We start from the raw sequence: 25,283 nt of genomic DNA, 5'->3' as shown, positions 1-25,283 counted from the left end.
CTGGGATGTCACGTCTCGGGCCCGCGTCAGACACCAGGAAGCGTCCGGGGACTGGACCCGCCACTGGAACCGGGGAGGTGAGTGGACGTCTTTTCTTTCAGACACCTCCTCCCCGGCCAGATCCCCAGGCCAAGTTATCTTTTAATTGCAAACTACACCTGACTTAGAGACAACAGTAGGGGGAAAAGTGGCCATGTTTTTGTAGCGCTGGATGACCCCTTTAATCTGTGTGTGTAAACACACCATATCTGACAGATTTTTGAAGCCAAGGCCAGAAATGGATTTAAAAAGGAGAAATCTCTGTTCTCTGTTCATAGTCTGTTTCTGGCTTTGTCTTTAAAAATCTCAGATAATCAGTCTGTGTAAACGCACCTAAAGACCTGACCTAAGGGAATGGCAACTTCACAACAATGGATCATGCCTGTTGATCTTGCACAGCCTTAGGCTTCACATATTTTGGTCAGTATTTGGTCCAAATATTTGCCTGTAGCTTAATAGAAAGATTTCTACCACTCCCTTGTTTTTTTTTTGTTAGTTTTTTTTTTTTTTTTTTGTATGTGTGTAAGTTCCACTTCTTGTTTTGATTAAAAAAAAAAAAAAGACCAATATCCTATGTGAATCCAGCCTTTGTATAGTTTATTTTAAAGGGATATTCCAAGATGGGAAATCAGTAAGAGATCAGTTGGTCCGACCTCTGTACCCCCCGGAGACCTCGTTGTTTTCTGACATATAAAAAAAACGAAGCAAATGTAATGCTTACCTCTCCATGCTCCTCTGTTGTCTGTACCCGCAATTACTTCTAAGCTGAGTGACAACCTGCGCAGCCAATTGCTGACTGAGACTGGACAGCACCGTGTCCAGTGATTGGCTGAGGGGGCTGCCATTACAAAGGCCGGTGGCTACAGACAGCGGGGGGCACGGAGAGGTAAGCATATAATGTTTGTTTTCTTATATGGCAGCTTGATGTTAAAGGAAAAAAAAAAGTGTTAGTGCTGGATGACCCCTTTAAGTCTTTGTATCTTGAGAGGCGTAATAATTATAAAGGGAACCTGTCAGCACTCGGACCCGACCCAATTTGCTGACAGTGTTCTATAGGTCACAGCAGCCTAGTTAACATGGTGCCTGTCGCTTGTCTGTCCATGTAGCAGAAAATGCTAAACTCATTCGAGCGCCGTAGCCAGGAAGAGCGTCGCATGCGTGCTGAGCAGTGAGAAGCGCCTGTCAGTGCACGTGCGGCGCGCTCTGCTGGCTATGGTGCTGGAATAAGTTTAGATCGCAGCTCCTCTTTGACACTTGGTCACACTAAGATTTCAGCTTTTCTGCTACATGGATGGACAAGCTCCAGCTACCATGATGAATAGGGGGCGGTGACCTATATAACACTGAGATTCTCTGTAAGGGTGCGTTCACACGTACAGGATCCACAGCAGATTTGATGCAGCGTTCAGTTATTTGGTTACATTGATATCTGCGTCATCAAATCTGCTACGGATCCTGTATGTGTGAACCCACCCCAAGGGCCCTATTCCACCGGACGATTATCGTTCGCATAATTGTTAACGATTGACGATCTCAAACGACCGCTATTGCGAAATACCTGAAAACGTTCAGTCATTTCCATGGAACGATAATCGTTACTTATGATCGTATTTGCGATCGTTTTTTCTTTGCTATTTCTTCGCTATTGCATTCGTATCTACTGTGAACGACCGAACGACGTCTTATTCATTGCGAACGAGCAACAATAAAAATAGGCCCAGGTCTTATAAAGCGATCAACGATTTCTTGTTCGCTCGTTAATCGTTAACTGCCATTCAAACGAATGATTATCGTTTAGATTTGAACGATTTAACGATAATCTGGACATTAATCGTCCTGTGGAATAGGGCCCTAATGGTCCATTTACACATAAAAATTATCCTACAGATTATCTGCCAAAGATTTGAAGCCAAAGCCAGAAACAGACTATAAACAGATCAGGTCATAAAGGAAAGACTGAGATTTCTCCTCTTTTCGAATCTATTCCTGGTTTTGGCTTCAAATCTTTGGCAGATAATTTAGGGCCTTATTACACGGAACGATTATCGTTTAGCGTAATAGCAGACAAAGATTAAACGACCAAGGAGAAATCGTTAGTCGTTTGATAGAGTTTGGACCTATTTTTATCGTTGATTGTTTGTGAATCGGTCGCATGGAATAAGACGACGTCCACAGTAGCGCCAAACACAATAGCGACAACTGCTGGCAAAATAGATCATAAAGTTCTCCCTCCTGTCTTCATTGTTCTCTTATGGAGAGGAGAGGGGCACCAAAACAGGACAACAAAGAGTTAATATTCAGCTACATCACCAGGCTATCTCCTCTGACAGTCAGCACTGACCTCTGAATACCGTCTTTCACACAGGTCCTGCTGTGTAATCCTTTGTTCTCTGCAGGTGAATTATCTCCTCCCTCCCCTTTCCATAGAACAGACAGGGTCCAACTGATGTATAAGAGTCGAGATTTCCTGATAATGAGCAGTGGATGAGAGAGAGGAGGGAGGTAGGGACCTGGGGAAAGTCTTTTTGAATGCAGATAATGGCAGATTTGCCTAATAAACCCAATTACAAATTTTTTTTAAAACTGTACTATTGATTTCTATAAAAATAAAAAAAACACGACAGTGACACTTTAAGCCCCGCCTCTGAATGACTGAATTCAGCTGTTACCTTCTGCCCCCATGCCCCAGGTGTATAATAACATCAAGCCCCTATAGTCTGCCCTTCCCCCAGTTCTCAGCTGCTGCTTTCTGCTGAAGACACAAAAAGTTCTGTGTGAGTCTTTCTCTCTGTCTCCCCCTCTTCCCCCTCCCTTCTGAGACGGCTGATGTAAACAAGTCCCTATCTGCAACTTTATCCCGGCATAACCACAGTGAGTTCATCACTGCACTGCATCCCAGCATTACAAAGTTGCAGATAAAGCCATTCGGGGACTTGTTTACATCGGAAGGGAGGAGGGGGAGATGGAGAGAAAAACCTTACACTTTTTTTCAGTAGCTCAGAACTGGGGTAAGGAGACTGAATATATAATAACAAGTATGGAAAGAATTGTTAGTCTCACCGTGGGCAGCAACATATCAAAAAGTTATGTTTGAGTGGAGTACCCCTTTAAATTCCAGCCTGATATTGTAATAGGATTCCGCTTCCCTTCTCGATCTCCTGCAATACTGGGAATGGAAGCATACAGGGAAAAAACATTTCAGCCATGAAGTGGGGGCCATATAACGGTACACTGCTTGGGGGGGCGCGGGGGAGGGGTGTCTATGGCCGAGCCGCTGCATGGAAGCCTTCCATCACCAAGGATAATGCCAACGTGTCGGATGGAGCAGTATATATATAAGCTGCTCATGAATATTCGACTAATTTGTCATTGAAATATATTCTGTATAGAAGGAAAATCATTGATGAGTAACAAATAGGTAAAAGATGATGGCGATTCTCTCATTGCTAATACAGCACTGCCATCTACTGGACATGGTTAGAATAGTCACTACGTTACCCACAATGCACATTGAGTATTTATAGGAAAGGCGATGACTGTGACTCCTGGGAATCGCGCACAGAGTGTAGAGACTCAAACTGTGAAAAAGTAATAAAATGTTAATGTAAAACCCCGCTAGTTGGGTACAGAATACAGCTGATACAGTGACCACTAGAACAAACCATCCAGTCCCGTTGACACTTTTGACGTCGGCGGCGCGTGGCTCATGAAGGAAGTCACATCTGCAACCAGAACCAGGAGTGGATAGAAAACACAGAAGGGCTATGCTCACACACTGATGAAATGGAGTGCATGGCCGTCATTTAATAGCAAATAATTGACATTATTTTAAAACAACGGTCGTTATTTGACATTAAATGACGGCCATCCGCTAAATTTGTAGAATTTCTAGAATTGTAAAGTGCTGCGGAATCTGTTGGCGCTATATAAATAAAAATTATTATTATTATTATTATTATTATTATTATTATTATTATTATTATGTGTGAGCATAGCCTTTCTGTGTTTTCTATCCACTCCTGGTTGTAAAATACTGTGTGTGATCATAGCCTTAGGGTCCATTTGCACAGAAAGATTGTCTTACAAAGAAAAGATTTGAAGCCAAAGCCAGGTATGGATTTAAAAAGGGGAGAAATCTGTAAAGGCTTTCCTTTATGACCTGATCTCTGCTTATAGTCTGTTCCTGGCTTTGGCTTCAAATCTTTGGCAGATAATCCATCAGGTAATCTTTCTGTGTAAAGTGTCACTGTCGTTTAAATTTTTTTTTTTGTTTTTTTTGCAGAAATCAATAGTACAGGCGATTTTAAGAAACCAAAAAATGAATTTTTATCATGAAAAAGCAGTTTAAGGTTACAAACACACTTGGCGGGTCTGCAGCGAGTCTTCATGCTGCGTTTTTGCAGCGAGACTCGCTGCAGATCCCAGCCCTATACTTTTAATGGCAGACAAACACGCAGCAGGGATGTACATCCCTGCTGCGAGTTTGTCTGCTGCCCTCCCCATTAACCCCCCGGCCGCCGGAGCTGATACTTCACCTGATCCCGGCTCCGGCGGTTCCCGATGTCTTCAGCAAGCCGGAGCGGGGACCAGGTGAAGTATATGCACCAGCCAGCCGCCCGCAGCACCGGCCGCCCGATCGCCCCCCCCCCCCCCGCAGCACCGATCGCACGCCCCCCCGCAGCACCGATCGCACGCGGCTGGGGCTGCAGGGGGGCGTGCGAGCAATCGAGCTGCGGGGGGGGGGTTGGGGGGTGGCGTGCGGTCGGTGCTGCGGGGGGGGGGGGGGGGCGTGCGATCGGGCGGCCGGGGCTGCGGGCGGCTGGCTGGAGCATATACTTCACCTGGTCCCCGCTCCGGCTTGCTGAAGACATCGGGAACCGCCGGATTATAAAAAAACGAATCAAAACGGATCCGTTTTTTTTTTTTAACAGACACAAAAAGGTGGTCGACCACGTTTTTGTGTCCGTAAAAAAAAAACGGATCCGTTTTGATCAGTTTTTTTTTTTTTTTTTAAATGATAGAAGTCCATGGAAAAACGGATGCACACAGCTGCATCCGTTTTTTCCATTCAAAAAACGGATTGCAAAAATGTAGTGTGAACCCAGCCTAACACTCACAGATGTATACACTGAATCTACGTCTTCCTATATACAACCATATTTTTAGTTCTATATACTCAGATCTCCGGTTGCGGAAAGGATATACCTACAGAGGAGCGCAAGTCGAGCACGCTTCGTCCGTCTGAACCCAAACGTTTGGTATTTGATTAGCGGTGGCTGCAGACATTGGATGCCGCCCTAAGACTGGAAAACATGTTGTGCGGTACGTACAGATGCCGCATGCTATGCAGATGTGGTTTTGCAGTCTGCAAACAATATACGTGTCCATTTGCACAAGTGAAAGTGAAAGCAGCGACAGATGTATAGTCCTGTGGTATAGTACGGTATACATCCTGGGAGGTAACATGAGAGGAGATGAGGAAGTGGGAGGGGAAGGAAAAACGGGATTTACTGCACACAGAGGCGGCAGCGGCCCAGGAAGCAGGAGGTAATAAGCAGTGTACGTCTCCCTTTACAAGCGGCATCATAGAATTATCCTGACAGTCTCCGGCACGGAGGAGGCGCTGGTCTATTAATGGTGGAAGTTTACGTAAACATTTGTCCGTCTCTAATAGGAAGCAGAAACGTAGTAATATATGTAGTATATACGTAGCCTCCTCTTCTCCTCTTTGTTCCCGTCCCGGCAGCCGCATGATGGTCGTGTCTGGGAATTGTAGATTTAAAGCCAAGAAGACAAAGCAGGAAAGTTTACAAAGGCGTCTCGGGAAAGGTTCTCCTGTATTGTGCTGACAGCATCTGATCCTATTCCTGCCACTACACATATATATATGGTATATAGCTCCCACACTAAGGTGTACAGTAAAACCCTGGATAAGGAGAATCATTCACTCCGGGGTATCGCTTAAGAAATCTTGCTCGTTTATCGAGTTACCATTTTTTTTTTTTACAATTATTAGCTTGTCTTGCAAAATGCTCTATATAGTGATCGCTGTGTGGAAGTCAGTGACAGGATAAGCACCTGTCACTGACTGATTGAGACCCCTGCAACATGGTGGCGGGGGTCCCGATCGCTTGCACTGATGGGCGGGGGTAAACCACTTACCTCCATCCTGTCGGATCGGCAACCTGTGGGTAGAGTCTGCTCTCCGGCTGAGATCGCTGAGAGTACTGATCTGTTTGTGCAATAGCGACGTCATCACAACTTGGGGGAACATGCCTTCCAGCAGGGGTCACATCGCTCGCCGCGGGCATGGGGGGGGGGGGAGGGGTAAGTTACTACTTGTAATTAATTCCCCCCCTGCCGGCTGCAGGATTTTATAAATCACCATAATAAATGACTAAAAGGGGGATTTTCATCCCACCCCCCACCTATCTGTGTTACATGAATGATCTGAGTTGTGCATTACTATGTAACTTATTATGTATGTAATCTTTACCAATAGCAGATACACGGACTGATAACGTCCTTTCTCCTACACCGTATACCAATGTGAAATGTATCATCCAAACCCCAGACAAATAGGTCCAATACCTTGTGAGCAATTAAAGGGGAACTCCATTAGATTTGATTTCTTTCAAATCAACTGGTTTTAGAAAGTTATGTAGATTTACTACTATTTAAAAATCTTCCCATACTTATCAGCTGCTGTATGTCCTGCAGGAAGTGGTGTATTCTCTCCAGTCTGACACAGTGCTCTCTGCTGCCACCTCTGTCCATGTCAGGAACTGTCCAGAGCAGGAGAGGTTTTCTATGGGGATTTGCTGCTGCTCTGGACAGTTCCTGACATGGACAGAGGTGGCAGCAGAGAGCACTGTGTCAGACTGGAGAGATTACACCACTTCCTGCAGGACATACAGTAGCTGATAAGTACAGGAAGACTGGAAATTCTAAATAGAAGTAAATTACAGATCTATATAACTTTCTAACACCAGTTGATTTAAAAGATTTTTTTGGTGGGCTACCCCTTTATAGCATAACTTGTTTATTCGCTATATTTACAAATAAAATTTTGAATAAATCTTTGCTCAAAGATTCCAGAAAGCAAAGTATAGCAAAACGCTTTCCGACATTGCTTTACGCCTCTTTATTTCCTGCAGGACGCCGACTTCTTTCCTGTTTCTTGTCATACAGCCTTCTCCTTGGGTGACAGGTAACAGTGAGCTTTACCTCTGATACATTGTCTCATCCATCGCTGACTATTCTATCTCTATTCTTTCCCTTTTCAGTATGTAAATATAACCCGGGACAGAGGTGGACTAACCAGCTCTGGCGTCTGTGGCCTAGAGGAGGAGGAGAAGCCGCTGGTCGTGAAAGGGGAGAACTGGTAACACACCCACAAGTTCTCTCAAAGATTCCAGAGAGACGGACACATCAGAGCTGAAGCCGCCCAGGTACCTATATATTCCTTACTGTCCTATATATACTCTGTGTATGTATCTTACTGTCCTATATATACTCTGTGTATGTATCTTACTGTCCTATATATACGCTGTGTATGTATCTTACCGTCCTATATATACGCTGTGCTTGTATCCTACTGTCCTATATATACGATGTGCTTGTATCTTACTGTCCTATATATACTCTGTGTATGTATCTTACTGTCCTATATATACTCTGTGTATGTATCTTACTGTCCTATATATACGCTGTGCTTGTATCTTACTGTCCTATATATACGCTGTGCTTGTATCTTACTGTCCTATATATACGCTGTGTATCTTACTGTCCTATATATATTCTGTGTATGTATCTTACTGTCCTATATATACTCTGTGTATGTATCTTACTGTCCTATATATACGCTGTGCTTGTATCTTACTGTCCTATATATACGCTGTGCTTGTATCTTACTGTCCTATATATACGCTGTGCTTGTATCTTACTGTCCTATATATACTCTGTGTATGTATCTTACTGTCCTATATATCTGCTGTGCTTGTATCTTACTGTCCTATATATACGCTGTGCTTGTATCTTACTGTCCTATATATATGCTGTGCTTGTATCTTACTGTCCTATATATATGCTGTGCTTGTATCTTACTGTCCTATATATACGCTGTGCTTGTATCTTACTGTCCTATATATACTCTGTGTATCTTACTGTCCTATATATACGCTGTGTATCTTACTGTCCTATATATACGCTGTGTATGTATCCTACTGTCCTATATATCTGCTGTGCTTGTATCTTACTGTCCTATATATACTCTGTGTATCTTACTGTCCTATATATACGCTGTGCTTGTATCTTACTGTCCTATATATACTCTGTGTATCTTACTGTCCTATATATACGCTGTGCTTGTATCTTACTGTCCTATATATCTGCTGTGCTTGTATCTTACTGTCCTATATATATGCTGTGCTTGTATCTTACTGTCCTATATATACTCTGTGTATCTTACTGTCCTATATATACTCTGTGTATCTTACTGTCCTATATATACGCTGTGCTTGTATCTTACTGTCCTATAAGCCGTCTTTGTATCTTGTATATTCAGCTTCAGTCCTTTCCGCCAGCTCCCCTGCTTGGACTTTCGGATACCCGGCTAGTATATGAGATGATCATAGATTTACTAGTTACAAGACATAGGCTCGGAGTGCGTGTTCTTACAAGGAGTTATTCTTAGTGATAATTGCTGGTTGGATACTTTGTACAATCGCACTTCAGGTGGTTTCGCGCACGCAGCATTTTGTGGCACTTTTTTTTTTTTTTAAATCAGAAATGGATTCAAAGGGAAGAACGTATACTTCTCCTTCCGGCTGGATACACTTCTGGCCGCACTTAAATTGCAGTAATTTCAAACTTTCAAAAACTTTCTTCTACATATCGCACTTTAATTCCTCCCCATTGTCAAGATATTGTTTCGTCTTTAGTGCAGGGATGGGGAACCTTTGTCCCTCCAGCTGTTGCAAAACTACAATTCCCATCATGCCTGGAAAGCTTTACCTATCCAGGCATGATGGGAATTGTAGATTTACAACATCTGGAGGGCTGAAGGTCCCCCCCCCCTGTTTTAGTGACTGTGAAGACTCTTTCAGAGGCTGAAACCTGATATTTCCCTAGTCTGTAGTCAACAGACGATTGGAACAAATTCTATCAAGTTTGGGCAAAGTTCTCTGACCTAAACGCCTGCACTGCAGAGATCGGCGGAGTAAACAAGATCATCAGACGAGTGTTCATGGATGCATCGTAGAGTGCATGGTACAATGCAGCATTTATGGAGGATTAGTGTGCATGCAGTTATGTAAAGTAACCCTCTCACCAGTGACGCATGCTGTGCAGGTATGGGAGGGATAGTGGATGAATGGGCTAATGAAACAGCAGAGCCGGCGCCTAGAGATTGCTTATGGAGTCCTAGCATAGGGATCAGTAAACACAGGAGTCATTCCTGCAGCAGTCATTGCTCCGCTGGTTATGTTCCGAAACCACGGAAATATAAATAGAATCCAAAGCTGTATTTTCGAGGCAGATTTCAGTACCACCCTTTATACTTACAGGCTCAGATCTCGCATTTCACATCTTTGAAGCTGAGCTGAAGAAGCTGGCTCTATGGACGAGTTAAGGCCGTTCTTCTCCATACATAAATACATCCCATTTATATAAACTGGCCGATAACAAGGTGAAGCCCAACAGTCACATCTGTCATGTTGCCATCTCGCTGCCATTTGAATTAAATGAGTAAACCCATCTTCATGAACTGCAATTGGCTATAACCTTTACAAAAAGTTGGGTTCAGTACCAAACCGACCTTTTTGCACAGTTTGTAATAAACCCGGTCTAAGATGGCGGCTGCAGAATTTAATACGCATAAAAAACAAAAAAAGAGGGAATGCTCAGCTGTCCACTCTCCCCTGGGGTCCTCCTATGGGTCCTCCGTGTCCCCCGCTGTTTGCAGCCACCTCCAGCCCGCTCAGCCAATAAGTGACTGAAATGGGACAGTGCCGCGGCCAGTGATTGGCTAAGTGAGCTGTCACTCCCAAGACGAGAGTGACAATGTGGTACTCAGCCAGTGTTGTGATATTACGAGTGACGCCAGATCACACAGGTGTGATGTTGATACCTGTTTTGGCCGGTTTGTTGTCCCCAAATGGTCGGTAACCTCCGGGAGTGTTGAGGGTCCCTTGGGCACTTGTCACAGCAACCAGGAGTGGTAGTAGACCCACCCGGGATGTCAGTACCACCCTCCACATAAAGGGGAAAAATAACCCAAGGCTTGAGGTGGACAGTACACTTAATACAGGTAGTTCAAATCTTGACACTAAAACGTAATTGCTGACAATAAGGAAGAACCAGTGCTTTGTAGGAGTAAGTGCTTTGTTAAGGTAGGTGCTTTGTAGTAGTAAGTGCTTTGTCGAGAAGGAAGAGGAGAGGAGTTGCCAGAGGAGCCCTGCCCAATGTAGAATATGTGCTCTGCCAGAACAGGAGTGTAGATAAGAAGAGATAAGTGATACTCGTACTCATGAACAGACTATAGTCTGATCACCTTCTGCCCCCTAATTGTGTAGAATCCGTCCTAGGTGGGTAGCACAAGCCCCAGTCATCAGTTATCTGGGTGTAGCAGGTTCCCAAGATTACCCATTCATCCTGCACTGCACAGTAGGATACGTAGACCTATTCTTGGTAGCTTTGTCCTACTGGGGTAAGTTCCTGGCCAGGGTTTCTGGCGTGGGCTAGGCTTATCCTAAGGTGAGCTTAGCACTGCATAACTGTGGTAGTTGCTTGCATAAGGAAAGTCTCTCTAAGAGCCAGCTTCTCACACGTCTATCCACTCAGACCTCTGACTACTAACTCTTTGTACCTCCTCCTACACGGATTTATCACCTCCTAAAGGGGCAAATCTAAACCCTCCTGTGAGTGGTGGGGCTTAGTGTGGGTGAGAAAAAAGATAGGATAGGAGTAGAAGAAAAAGCACCTGTGACTGGTCAGCATACGAACACATGGTACAACACAGTTAACCCTTCGACTCTACAGCTGTGCAAAGAAGACAAAAACGCCTAGTGGTAAAAATAAGGTAGTACATCTCCCACTTGTTAACCTGAGTGAAAACTTTGCACAGGTGCCAAGGAACAGCACCCTCTGCTGGGACACCACAACAGCCCTCTCACCCAATCACTGGCTACATTGGCTGAGCAGTTTGTTACTCCAAGAACGAGAGTGATAGCCCGCTACACCAATCACTCACTGACTGAGACAGACCATTGGCCATTAAGTGGAAACAGCTGGGATCAGCGTGAGAGTGCTGGGGGAGAGCGCAAAGGTAAGTATTGATGAGCTAACTTGCTGAACAGCACTAGAACAGGTAAATGCCTGCAATTGTTTAGCTGTTTTAGTCTGGTTCACTAAAGGTTAAACTCACAGTGAGGTGTGGACCAACATGGATGTACAACTTTCAATGATCTGTCATAAAGTGTTGCATCTTACTTTGCAGCATTTTATTCCCACATCAGTCTAAAATGTTTGCACAGTACTGTATAGCATACATATCTGACAAAAAGTAATTCACATGTCATTGACGATCTCCTATTGTTTAGGTTATGAATTGGTCTATTGATTCATTAATGTAGAAAAAAAAATTTAAGAGCAGATTGGGATTTCTGGGAAGTTCCGAGAATTCTGCTGAAAAAAAATAAACTGTAACCAAAACAAATGAAAAGCAGCACTCCAATTGTTTAACAAATGGGATCACTGCGATAGGTCCCTCATTACAGGGGGACCACCCACAATGAGAATGACAGTTCTGAGCTCCTCCTTTGAATGTGAGAGATGTTCAGAAATGAGAGAGAACAGCAGCGCCAGAATAGTACAGTAAGCACAAAATTTACCCCTTCCTACCCTGATGATTTGCTGTACCTAATAGACACACCTGTCCCATGCTGCTGTACCTAATAGACACACCTTTCCCATGTTGCTGTACCTAATAGACACACCTGTCCCATGTTGCTGTACCTAATAGACACACCTGTCCCATGTTGCTGTACATAATAGTCTTGCCTGTCCCTGTTGTTGTACCTAATAGTGTCCCCTGTTGCTGTACCCAGGGGCGTAACTAGAAATGGCTGGGCCCCATAGCGAACTTTCCAAGGGCCCCCTCACCCCCACACTTCCCGGCTACTGGGGAAGAAATGGACGTGTGGTTTCGGCCACATACATTGGCTGAATCTTTCTTTTTCTACATGGTTTTTAAGTGCTTAAAATATATAAACAAGTTTGCAATTAAATGATCTGCATATTGTCTTTAGCGATTCTCGCCATAGGATTGGTAGGTAAATGCTTCAGACAATGCACATTTAACATATACAGCCATACCAGACCTAATAAACAATACCGCCATACTGTGACTGGATAATACCACCCTACCAGACCTGAACAATACCGCCATACTGTGACTGTATAACACATCCATACCAGACCTGACCAATACAACCATACAGTGACTGGATAACACCGCCATACCAGACCTGACCAATACCGTCATACTGTGACTGTATAACACATCCATACCAGACCTGACCAATACCGCCACACTGTGACTACATAATACCACCATACCAGACCTGAACAATACCGCCATAACAGAACTGAACAATACCGCCATACTGTGACTATATAACAGCACCATACCAGACCTGACCAATACCACTGTACTGTGACTGGATAACACTGTCATACCAGACCTGACCAATACCGCCATACTGTGACTGGATAACACTGCCACACCAGACCTGACCAATACCGCCATACTATGACTGGATAATACCACCATACCAGACCTGACCAATACCGCCATACTGTGACTAGATAATACCACCATACCAGACCTGACCAATACTGCCAGACTGTGACTGGATAACACCGCCACACCAGACCTGACCAATACCGCCATACTGTGACTAGGTAACAGCACCATACCAGACCTGAACAATAGCGCCATACTATGCTGGATAACAGCCTGGTACTGCACTATATATCCTGTCTGGCACTGCACGTGTGTGTATATGTACATAGATCCAGCCCGGTACAGCATATACAGTATATATCCTGTCTGGCACTTCACATGTATACTGGCACTGCACGTGTGTATATATATATAATGTGTATAGCCTGGTACTGCATGTATATAATGTATATATCCTGTCTGGCACTGCACGTGTGTGTATATGCGTGTATGTATATACAGCATGTGTGTATATATGTATATATATATATATATATATATATATATATATATATATATAGTACTGCATGTATATATCCTGGCTGGTACTGCACGTGTGTGTATATATATATATATATATATATATATATATATATATATGTGTATTGCCTGGTACTGCATGTACATAATGTATATATCCTGTCTGGCACTGCACGTGTGTGTATATGCGTGTGTGTATGTATATACAGCATGTATATATATATATATATATATATATATATATATATATATATATATATGTATGTATATAGTACTGCATGTATATATCTATATATCCTGGCTGGCACTGCAAGGAAAAATGGGACAATTCAAATTATTGACACTGTCATATTATTGACAGTGTGGGACTACAACTCCCAGTGTGATCTGTCTGTGCATTCTGTGTCTCCATTTAGTCTGTGAGGAGGATGGGGGCACAGGCAGCAGACAGACCACAATGGGAGTTGTAGTCCCCCCCCCCCACACACACACACACTTATGCAACATAGCAGCCTGAGCCACCATACAACATCCCCCCCCTCCCCAACCACACACACCTTATAGGTGACAGTATATACTTACCGAAGGGGGAAGGAGCTGTCATGCCTGAGGTCCAGCAGGAGAGGGCTGGGGGTCAGAGGTTATCATGCTCCTCCGTGCAGGCAGCTGACAGGAAACATTGTCCTTGCAGTTTAGTCCTTAAGAGCATGAACAGCATGAAGTATGATTTTTATATTCATTTTATATTGCAGACACCATGAATAACATGGAACTTGAAGGAATGGCAAATTGGGCGGATGAAACTGAAGAACCTGAGAAGGATCCTCCTCCGAAAACCTGTTGGGAAAAATTCCACACCACAGTCTCAAACTGGATGCTGCCGCCCGACCACAGGACAACCTACATGGAAAGAGCAAACTGCTTACCGCCTCCGATTTTTATTATTTCCATCAGCATCATTGAGGTAAGTCAGTAATCCAAAGTGTAGCCAGAAGAAATAACATATTCACCTGAGGTCAAAAACACGTTCTTTTAGCATATATATATATATATATATATATATATATATATATATGCCCCCTAACCATGTAAAGTTTGATATATACATATGATATAGTTTTTTTAGTGAATGCATGTAGGAATGAGTATTCTGTTTCATTTAAAAAGACCCTGTATCCACCAACCCACACCTCATCAAAATGTTAGTTTGTTGGTCGTGTCTTTTAAAATGTGTCATACTGACATGGCCTGCAGTGTCTGTGCCCCAGGTCTGCGACGCCTCGACTTTCTTCCTCCCCGCCCTCCTCATTATTAGGAACGCCCCCAGGCAGGATTTCTCCTATTCTTCACCTGTCTAAACACTGCACCTGTGCTACAGCGGCACATGTACACTTTTTAGATGAGTTATGAATAATAAAATCCTGCCTGGGGGGCGTTCCTAATGATGAGAAGGGCGGGGAGGAAGAAAGGAGAGGCGTCACAGACCTGGGGCACAGACACTGCAGGCTACGTCAGTATGACACAGCACTGCGCTCTGATCCTGGATTGTGATGCCTGCGGGCTCCTTACCAAAATATCTTCCTCTCACTATTCCGATAGACCTTTTAGATTGTTTTTTTTTTGAGTAGCCATGGATAAAATGGCCCACAGATAATAGGGAATTTAAAAAAACTAAAACAAAAAATAAAACAATCTTTTTACTAATCCCATTTAACCCTTTAAGCTCCATTTCACACTTAAATAGTAAATGTTCCTGTTTGCTCCCTTTCATTCAGCTGGGTGTTTTCATATACTATGCAGTGTGGATGCCACAGAAACAATGGATCACTCTGGATACGGGGATCACTAACAGTCCCTTCATATACCGACCGGATAAGCGAGAGGAAGCCTGGAGATTTCTGTCCTATATGTTGGTTCATGCTGGGTAAGAATTAACGTTTGAAGATATTGGGGGAGATTTATCTAACATGGTGTAAAGTGAAACTGGCTCAGTCGCCCCCGGCAACCAATCAGATTCCACCTTTCATTCCTCACAGACTCTTTGGAAAATGAAAGGCGGAATCGGATTGGCTCGGCAATAGACCGGCGCTAGTCTATTCATGTGAAAAAAACTAGTGGTACATTCACAACATTTTTTTTATTTATTTTTTTTGGCCGTTTTACAGCAGTCTTTTTTAAATAAAATTGTGTCAAGCAGGCCCTGCCGTAAAATGTCCAAAAAAGACAACGTTGTGGATACATAGCCTAAACCTGTACGTTATTGTGTAAGAGTTCAGAAAGACGGCCGTCCTATTCCCATTGTGGGAAGCCTAATATTTCCAAATTCTTACTGGTGTAAAAATAAAAGATCAAGAGTTTCTTCATCCCTGAGACTGTAATGGCCGGGACTTCAGACTGAAGAAGAGCCAGGCTGACTACTAAGTTACCCATGTATGTATATTTATGTATGTATATATATATTTTTCCCGTAGCGTACAACATATTATTGGGAACCTATTTCTCCAGCTTTTTCTCGGCATCCCATTGGAGATGGTCCATAAAGGACATCGTGTTGGATTGGTTTACATTGCGGGAGTCATTGGAGGTGAGTATTAATGAAAGTGTAAGGCCACATTTACATGGCAGGATTTTGGCCAGTAATTTTCAATCGCTTTTTAAAGTCTATGTGGGCAGTGTAAAAAAAACCCTAGTTGCGTGACAGAGAAGCAGCACAGGATGATGGATCACTTACATTGTTCTGTGCAGCTGATCCAGAGATCTCCTCCTGAATAACATGGACAATAAGTAATCCTCTCCATTATGTGCAAGTGCCCAGTAGTCCTGGATATTCATGAGAAGCAGAAAACTCCGCCCACCAGCTGCTGATTGGCAGTTATCTATCCATGCTGTGTATAGGCAGTCACCTGTCAATCAGCAGCTGGAGGGCGGGGGGAGGGGTGCAGCATGAATCCTATTCCCCTGCATATTAGGAGAACGGCTGATGAGAATGATGTCAGTAATACACCGATCTGTTCAGCATTTCTGTCATGTGTTTATATCACCCTCATTTGAGACAGCATCAACCTAGTGAGAAATTCCCTTTAAGAGCCGTTGTTTTCCCCCAAGTTTGACAAAGTACTAGGTGACCAGCTAATCTACTTTTGGAATTGGTGGCTCGTTGCTGCATGCAACTTTTTCAGAAATTGTTGCAAAATGTTTTAGGCATGTATCTTAATCACTCTAAATCACCCTATATTGTTACTATTCCCCCCATATCTCTATCTCTAGCTGTGTAGAAAAGCCCACCCACCATTCAGCACCCCATATACACCAATCCGTGACGAATTCTGTTTTTATAACCAGGTTCTCTGGCTAGTTCCATCTTTGATCCACGCCTCGCTCTAGTAGGGGCCTCTGGGGGAGTCTATGCTTTAATCGGAGGCTACTTCATGAATGTCCTAGTGGTGAGTCGGCATTATTATCACTCAGTATTCTGGTCATATATACATATTATTGTATAGTGCTAATACCAATAGATCTGCCATTGTGTTCCATATAAAGAGCTAAGTCCACAGGGGAATCACTATGTCCTATCTGCATTTATTATGAGTGTGGAATGAAGTTACCAACTGAACAGATGAGGTTAATAAAGTAAGTTTATACTTGTACAATGTCTCACATTTACTATAGGTGTGAGCCGTCCACAATATATTAGTATTTAGAGAACAGCAAAAAGGTGCGCCACATAAGCTGATGTAGATTTCCACTATAATTTATATCTATCAGTATCTATCAGTGATTATAATAAATGTGTTGGACATTTGTAGTGTCCCAGCACAGGTGTAGTTATATTGTAGTGTCCCAGCACAGTTGTAGTGATATTGTAGTGTCCCAGCACAGTTGTAGTGATATTATAGTTTCCCAGCACAGGTGTAGTGATATTGTAGTGTCCTAGCACAGGTGTAGTGATATTGTAGTGTCCCAGCACAGTTGTAGTGGTATTGTAGTGTCCCAGCACAGGTGTAGTGGTATTGTAGTGTCCCAGCACAGTTGTAGTGGTATTGTAGTGTCCCAGCACAGGTGTAGTGATATTATAGTTTCCCAGCACAGGTGTAGTGATATTGTAGTGTCCCAGCACAGGTGTAGTGATATTGTAGTGTCCCAGCACAGGTGTAGTGATATTGTAGTGTCCCAGCACAGGCGTAGTGATATTATAGTGTCCCAGCACAGGTGTAGTGATATTGTAGTGTCCCAGCACAGGTGTAGTGATATTGTAATGTCCCAGCACATGTGTAGTGATATTGTAGTGTCCCAGCACAGGTGTAGTGATATTGTAGTGTTCCAGCACAGGTATAGTGATATTGTAGTGTCCCAGCACAGGTGTTGTGATATTGTAGTGTCCCAGCATAGGTGTTGTGATATTGTAGTGTCCCAGCACAGGTGTAGTGATATTGTAATGTCCCAGCACATGTGTAGTGATATTGTAGTGTCCTAGCACACTTGTAGTGATATTGTAGTGTTCCAGCACAGGTATAGTGATATTGTAGTGTCCCAGCACAGGTGTGCCACTAAGTTTTTTACACCTGGGTAAAGTAACTCTATCAGGTTCACACTCAAGGGGATGAAGGAGATTGTATTATGTGTTTTTCCCCACTAGGTGTCACTGTTGTATTTATAATATATGTACTGTACTAAGCACAGCTGAAGGTCCAAGGTTTACCTATTGTTTGTCACATGTCGTATTTCCTCCTGTCACAGGTGCAGGCTTGTTTCCCTCCTTTTTCTGCCTTCCTCTTTATTCTTACCGACACACAGCCCCGACCAATCACAGGCTAGCTAAGTACCCCTATAAAAAGGAGCTAGTTCCTGGTGGGAGGGTCTTTGATCTTCCAATTGAGTCAGTGGAGGTGGAGAGAGACACCACAGAGAGATTTCTTTGATGTCACAGACTACCGCTAGCATGCAGTGCTAGAAACGTAGGAGGAAGCGACGTCTTTTGAGGAAAACCATGTCCACGCCAGGGATGCCTTCTGCTACACACAGGGTAGTCACCTGGAGTTAGGTACTGGCCCCAGTAGGACAAATAGCATAAAAAGCTGATGTATCCTACTGTAATGCATGGCTGTTCTGGGAAGTCTTGGAAAGTCTGCTCACCCCAGCACAGGGTCCTGGGACCTCGTACTACCCTAGCAGGACGGGAAGCTGACACTGTAGGACAAAAGGTGGTCCGTTTAGCAAATCTATATGTGAGTATGAGTATCTTCTTCTTCTTCTCCTTCTGTTCTCCCCTACGCTATCCCAGCAGAGTACATTGCTACATTGGACAGGGCCCTCAAGACGTTCCTTTACCCTGTTGTTACAACTCTTACTACTACTACTACTACCTCCTGCCTGCACCTGCAGTTACCAGAGTGTATTTACTGTGTATTGCAGTATTGCAGTAAACCAAGTTATCCTGGTTAAGTCACTGGACTCTGGTCTATTCTTTTGCACCTGCACCCACACACCTGATCACACTTGGGTTATCCAAACTTCAAGCGCAGTGCCCGTTTGTCCGGGGGTCGGTTCCAACACCCCTCCTGGTCACTGTGACAAGTGCCCAAGTTACCCTACACCCACGCAGCAGCCACAACACTGTACAGCTAACCCGGCTCATGGCACATTGGGAAGACAAGCTCCTGCTAAGCCCTAGGTTATGTTCCCAAAACTTCTTTTTAGGCAAAAATTTTTATAATGGCGGATGTAAATAATGATCATGATAATTTTTTATTTACTCACCTTACCACGTTCCTCGATGACCTCGGGCCTTCCCCGTTTATTCTTATATATAATTATCAATTTTCAGGAGAAGGCGTGATGACTTAAAACATTAAAAAATTAAGATTTTGTTTACTTCTACAGAATTTCAAAGACATGGTGCCCTTGTTTGGGATTTTTAGAATATTTTCCATTGTGATAATAGGTAAGTTGTACAAAGGATTTAGACATGTTTGGACAAAATAATGCTGCAAAGTAAGATGCCCCCTGGGGTCACCTGGCTCCAGCAGGGCAATAACCCCGAATATACGGCCAATGCCATTAGGATCGACCTCCAGGATGAAGAAGAACAAGGAGTTCTGAAGGGATCACAGAGTCTTGGTCTCGACATCCTCTGCCTGGGAGATTTATTATCATTGCGCCCCTGGCATACGCCGGCCATATCTCCCGCTTGCCTCATGGGCAGGCAGGAGGGGCATTTCAAGGTGGGGAGGAGACGTGGCCTCCTGCGTCTGATTTATTAAGGTTTATGTCTGGAAACAGGTGGAAACTAGGCAACAATCTCCGAGCAATGCCTGCGCCAGGTGCAGGGCCGGCCGGCTGTAAGAAGAGGCGTGCTTAGGGGAAAGGGGTGGGGCTTTATTTAAGACTGGCATACGAGGACATTTAAATCTCCGCCATAGTGTCCGTTGAGTTTGTGGAGATGTTTTTTTTTCTTTTTTTTCATTTGTTTGTTGCCCGTCAATAAATCTTATAACACGGTTTCCTTTCTGTTATCCAGTTGGGACTGATGTTGGATTTGCCCTCTACAGAAGATACATTTCTAAAGTGGCCGGTCCACAGGTAGGGTTTTATTGCACTTAATAAGGTCACGTCTACACTTGTTTTATACCGAATATGATTTGGGTATCAGATGTGATGGGAAGACAAAGTGCAGAATGTGGCGCCATTCTTCCCATAAAAACAAAAAAGACCGTGCCAGAACCCAACAGACCTCACTGTAAATTAATCTCTCATGGCTCTGGCATTGGTCATTGTGGCTTCTCCCCCTTGGTGGAGATTTATCAAACATGGTGTACAGTGAGACTGGCTCAGTCGCCCCTGGCAACCAATCAGATTCCACCTCTCATTTTCCAAAGAGTCTGTGAGGAATGAAAGGTGGAATCTGATTGGTTACTGGGGATGACTGAGCCAGTGTCACTTTACACCATGTTTGATAAGTCATCCCCACTTATCTACATTTTTTGTATTTTAACCCTTTAAGGACATGGCCCATTTTCGTTTTTACGTTTTCGGTTTTTCCTCCTTGTGCATAAAAGGTCATAGCAGTTGCATTTTTCCACCTAGAAACCCACATGACCCCTTATTTCTTGCGTCACTAATTGTACTTTGCAATTACAGGCTGAATTTTTGCATAAAGTACACTGCGAAACCAGAAAAAAATTCAAAGTGTGGTGAAATTGAAAAAAAAAACGCATTTCTTTTATTTGGGGGAAATGTGTTTTTACGCCATTCGCCCTGGGGTAAAACTGACTTGTTATGCATGTTCCTCAAGTCGTTACGATTAAAACGATATGTAACATGTATAACTTATATTGTATCTGATGGCCTGTAAAAAATTCAAACCGTTGTTAACCAATATACATTCCTTAAAATCGCTCCATTCCCAGGCTTATAGCGCTTTTATCCTTTGGTCTATGGGGCTGTGCGAGGTGTCATTTTTTGCGCCATGATGTGATCTTTCTATCGGTACCTTGATTGCGCATATACGACTTTTTGATCGCTTTTTATTACATTTTTTCTGGATTTGATGCGACCAAAAATGCGCAATTTTGCACTTTGGGATTTTTTTGCGCTGACGCCGTTTACCGTGCGAGATCAGGAATGTGATTAATTAATAGTCCGGGCGATTACGCACGCGGCGATACCAAACATGTTTATTTATTTATTTATTTGTTTACTTTTATTTAAAACCTGGGAAAAGGGGGGTGATTCAGACTTTTATTAGGGGAGGGGGATTTTTACTATTAACAACACGTTTTTGTTTTTTTTTACACATATACTAGAAGCCCCCATGGGGGACTTCTAGTATATACACTTGGATCTCTCATTGAGATCTCTGCAGCATAGATATGCTGCAGAGATCCATGAGATCGGCACTCTTTTGCTTTCGGCTGCTGCAGCCGGAAACAAACGAGTGCCGAGCCGAGGACGGCGCCATCTTGGACGCGTCCCCGGCCGGCATCAGTAACGGAGATCGCTCCTCCGGGACAAGGTCCCGGAGGAGCGATCTCCCCCACTAGACACCAGGGAAACGTTGCCTCCGGTAATCGGAGGCAGCTGTCAACTTTGACAGCTGCCTCCGATTAGCTAATTAGCGGGCACGGCGATCGGACCGTGCCCGCTAATAGCGGCGGTCCCGGGCTACACGCGGCACCCGGGATCGCGGCACTTCAAAGCGGGGCCGCCGCGCGGCCCCGCTTTGAAGTGCTAATGAGGACATAGGACGTACCGGTACGTCCTATGTCCTTAAGAGGTTAAAGTGTCACTGTCGTTAATTTTTTTTTTTGCAGAAATCAATAGTCCAGGCGATTTTAAGAAACTTTGTAATTGGGTTTATTAGGCAAATCTGCCATTATCTGCATGTAAAAAGCCTTTTCCCAGGCCCACCCTCCTCTCCTTTCTGCCATCCACTCCTCAGAATCAGAAAATCTCCACAGTTCATCTCTTTCATCTGTCTGGTCTATGAAGAGGGGAGGGGGGAGGAGCGAGATTAGCAGCTGAGAGCCAAGAACAAAGGATTGCTCAGCGGGGGAGCTATTCAGAGCCCTAATTACAGGTCAGAGAGGTCAGTGGTGACTGTCAGAGGAAAGAGCCCGGGATGTGAATGTAAATTAACTCTTTGTTGTCCTGTTTTACTGCTTTTACTTTCTCTCTCCATAGGAAAACCATAAAGACAGGGGGGAGAGCTTCAAACTGCTTTTTCATGATAAAAAATTTTCGGCTTATAAACCCAATTACAAAGTTTCTTAAAATCACCTGTACTATTGATTTCTGCAATAAAAATTTTAACGACAGTGACACTTTAAAGATCACCCGGCATCATGCATGTCAGCTGATTGTTGCCTTTCAACACTAGCTATTACACCAAGCGATTAACGCCCATAACAGCCGATAATGGGCCAAATACAGTCAATTATCTCTTGGTTTAATAGGGCCTTGAAGCGACTCTGCACCCACAATCTAACACCCCCAAACCACTTGTACCTCCGGATAGCTGCTTTAAATCCAAGATCTGTCCTGGGGGCCGTTCGGCAGATGATGCAATTATTGTCCTAAAAAAAACTTTTAAACTTCCAGCCCTGTGTCATATTGCCGTGGCCTAGAGTGTGTGTGCCCTAGACCTGCACCGCCCCTCTGTCCCTCCTCCCTGTCCTCCTCATCATTAGGAATGCCCCTGGCAGGATTTTTCCTATTCTTCACCTGTTTGAACACTGCACATGTACAGTGTTCACACAGGTGAGGAATAGGAGAAATTGTTCTAGGGGTATTTCTAATGGTGAAGAGGGCGGGGAGGGGGGACGGAGAGGCGGCGCAAGGTTAGGATATACACACTCAAGGCCACGCCAATATGACACAGGGCTGGAAGTTTAAAAGTTTTTTTTTTAGGACAATAACTGCATCACCTGCCAAACGGACCCCGGGACAGATCTTGGATTAAAAGCAGCTATCCGAAGGTACAAGCGGTTTGGGGGGTCAGATTTTGGGTACAGAGTCGCTTTAAGATACATGTTCAATGATATTTATATTTTTGCATCCCTCCCCTCCTGATGATAACGGGGCCGGGAGCATAAGACACTAGATTAGACTTGTCAGCCATGTTGCGTGTCTGGGACAGATCACATAACAGTGTCCTATTTGTTTCTTCTGAGCCGTTCCCCCCCCCCCCTTGTTTATTACCAGTATAATGTTACGTTTTTATACTTCCGTTATTGTTCAGTATTCAGGCACTACTGCTTTGCTTGAATGGACCAGATTTTCATTCCGTTTTTGTTGATTCGGTCAATTGAACAATAATTTTTATTGGCAATAACCATTTATGTTCCTGGCTTGCACGTCTAGGTCTCACTCATGGTTCACTTTGCGGCCAAAAAACGAAATAAAAAAATACCATGTCAAAAAGCTTTGTAAGCCGCCTCGTAGTCAGAGGCTGCAGTCAATAAAATAATAGCTTGTAATTTTATAATAATAACTTTCCTTCGTGGCTTTCCCGTCTAGGTCTCGTTCGTGGCTCACTTTGCTGGAGGACTGGCGGGGATGTCTATAGGTTACACGGTTTTCAGCTGCTTCGACAAAAACCTGATAAAAGACCCAAGGTTCTGGATCTGCATTGCAGCATACGTCGCTTTCCTGGTTTTTGCAGTATTTTTCAATATATTCTTGTCTCCGGTGTCCTAACTCTTGTACCGCACCAACCGAAGATCATATTCCAACATCTTACATTCGGAGAACGATAAACTTCTGGGCCAGAATGGAAAAAGTCTTCACTCACCTACCAGGATCTGCCCATAATATGGGTGATTAACCCGGCCATGGATTTGCCAAAATTCTCTTTTATTAAAATCTGGCTAATTTTGGTACCACTAACCAGTGGGAAAAGCTTCAACTCGACCTCAAAGCCATTGCCTTATTTTGAAAACTTTAACCCAATGCAGCGAGACTAATTTATACCTCAACGTTTACCTGGAAAGAACATCTTGGGGTCTCAGTGTTTAATTTAGATATTGGAGAGATTGTTACCTTTGGTTATAGATCCATGAAGTGCCTCAATATATACAAGACTTGACCAGTATTGTATGATAACCATATATTTTGTACTTTTTTTTTACTCTGTACGGTATTGTGTAGCTAAGTTTTAAGAATCATTGATGATCAGTAATGTTGTTCTTATCTGCTCATGTATTATCCTGTTTGTGGTTCCACCATTCCTGATATTATTGTAACATAGTTAATAAGGTTGAAAGAAGACAAGAGTCCATCAGGTTCAACCTAGAGAAACCCTATTGTGTTGATCCAGAGGAAGGCGAAAACCCCTACGAGGCAGATGACAACAGCCCCACCACAGGGAGAAAATACCTTCCTAACTCCAATGGTGATCAGAATAATCCCTGATCTACGTATCACCAGAAATCTAATGCCCATAACTTGTAATATTATATTTATAGAGAAGCATCCAGGCCTCTCCTGTACTTATATAATAAATCAGCCATGACAGCATCATGTGGCAGAGAGGTCCATAGTGTCACTGCTTTACAGTAAAAAATAGAGAGAGGTGCATAGTCTCACTGCTCTTACAGTAAAGAATATTGAGTTCCATAGTCTCATTGCTTTTACAGTAAAGAATATAGAGAGTTTCATAGTGTCGCTGCTCTTACAGTAAAGAGTTTAGAGAGTTCCATAGCCTCACTGCTCTTACGGTAAAGAATATATATAGTTCCATAGTGTCACTGCTCTTACAGTAAAGAATATAGAGAGTTCCATTGTGTCACTGCTCTTACAGTAAAGAATATAGAGTTCCATAGTGTCACTGCTCTTACATTAAAAAATACAGAGACTTGAATGGTCTCACTGCTCTTACAGTAAAGAATATAGAAAGTTCCACAGTCTCACTGCCATTACAGCAAAGAATATTGAGAGTTCCATCATCCCACTGCTCTTACAGTAAAGAATATAGAGAGTTCCATAGTTTCACTGCTCGTACAGTGAAGAATCCGCGTCGATGCTGATGGTCAAATTTTTTTTCCTGTAGACGTAGAGGATGCCCCCTTGTTATGGTTACAGACCTAGGAGTAAAAGATCACTACACAGATCTCTGTACTGTCCATTCATATATTTGTACATTTGGCTTTAGAGCTCACAGTTTTTCAAAATTGTGACTTGGTGTAAGAGCATTGCTTTGGTGTAAGAGCTCCCTGTACTGGGTGGGAGGGGGAGTGGGGGAGGGGTATGGTCTGCAAAGCGGGGTCTACAGCCCTGTACTCTGACCCAGGAAGTCTCCCTCACCTTCCAAATCATAGCAGATCCCCTTCAGGCTGGGGCTTACACCAGAGGACAGGACTGTGGAGGTAATCTCTCCATAGCTGTAACCCTTCTCTCCCCGGACAGAGAGCACTGCATGTATGTGCCCACATCTGTCCTGCTCATTCCTTCCTGCTCCCCGCAGTCTCTGTCCGCCCTTGTGTTT

At 43.6% G+C, this 25,283-nt stretch overlaps 1 protein-coding gene across 3 annotated transcripts; it reads left to right on the top strand.

Moving 5' to 3' along the window:
- The first annotated feature begins 5,541 nt into the window (after positions 1-5,541).
- On the top strand, positions 5,542-24,917 carry RHBDL2 (rhomboid like 2). 3 transcript variants are annotated; one of them, XM_069972690.1, is made up of 10 exons: positions 5,556-5,586; positions 7,197-7,249; positions 7,326-7,490; positions 14,056-14,267; positions 15,079-15,227; positions 15,775-15,887; positions 16,646-16,746; positions 19,184-19,244; positions 19,821-19,882; positions 23,318-24,917. In XM_069972690.1, exons 4-10 carry the CDS (start codon positions 14,061-14,063, stop codon positions 23,495-23,497), a joined length of 873 nt encoding a protein of 290 aa, XP_069828791.1. In that variant the 5' UTR covers positions 5,556-5,586; positions 7,197-7,249; positions 7,326-7,490; positions 14,056-14,060; the 3' UTR covers positions 23,498-24,917. The 3 variants fall into 3 exon arrangements, with proteins under 3 accessions (XP_069828793.1, XP_069828790.1, XP_069828791.1); XM_069972692.1 differs by lacking the exon at positions 7,197-7,249 and having other exon boundaries at positions 5,542-5,598; XM_069972689.1 differs by lacking the exon at positions 7,197-7,249 and having other exon boundaries at positions 5,554-5,586.
- The last annotated feature ends 366 nt before the right edge of the window (positions 24,918-25,283 follow it).

Source organism: Dendropsophus ebraccatus, chromosome 5 (assembly GCF_027789765.1).
Source record: "Dendropsophus ebraccatus isolate aDenEbr1 chromosome 5, aDenEbr1.pat, whole genome shotgun sequence".
Lineage (NCBI taxonomy): Eukaryota > Metazoa > Chordata > Amphibia > Anura > Hylidae > Dendropsophus > Dendropsophus ebraccatus.
Note: the sequence above shows the minus strand (reverse complement) of the source record. Positions and strands in the feature narration are given on the sequence as shown.

Excerpts from the sequence above, each read along its gene's own strand:
- RHBDL2 (XM_069972692.1), top strand. The coding sequence starts at position 14,061 with ATGAATAACATGGAACTTGAAGGAATGGCAAATTGGGCGGATGAAACT. Across the intron at positions 14,268-15,078 it reads TTTCCATCAGCATCATTGAG|CTGGGTGTTTTCATATACTA; the intron begins GTAAGTCAGTAA and ends CCTTTCATTCAG. Across the intron at positions 19,245-19,820 it reads ATTTTCCATTGTGATAATAG|TTGGGACTGATGTTGGATTT; the intron begins GTAAGTTGTACA and ends TCTGTTATCCAG.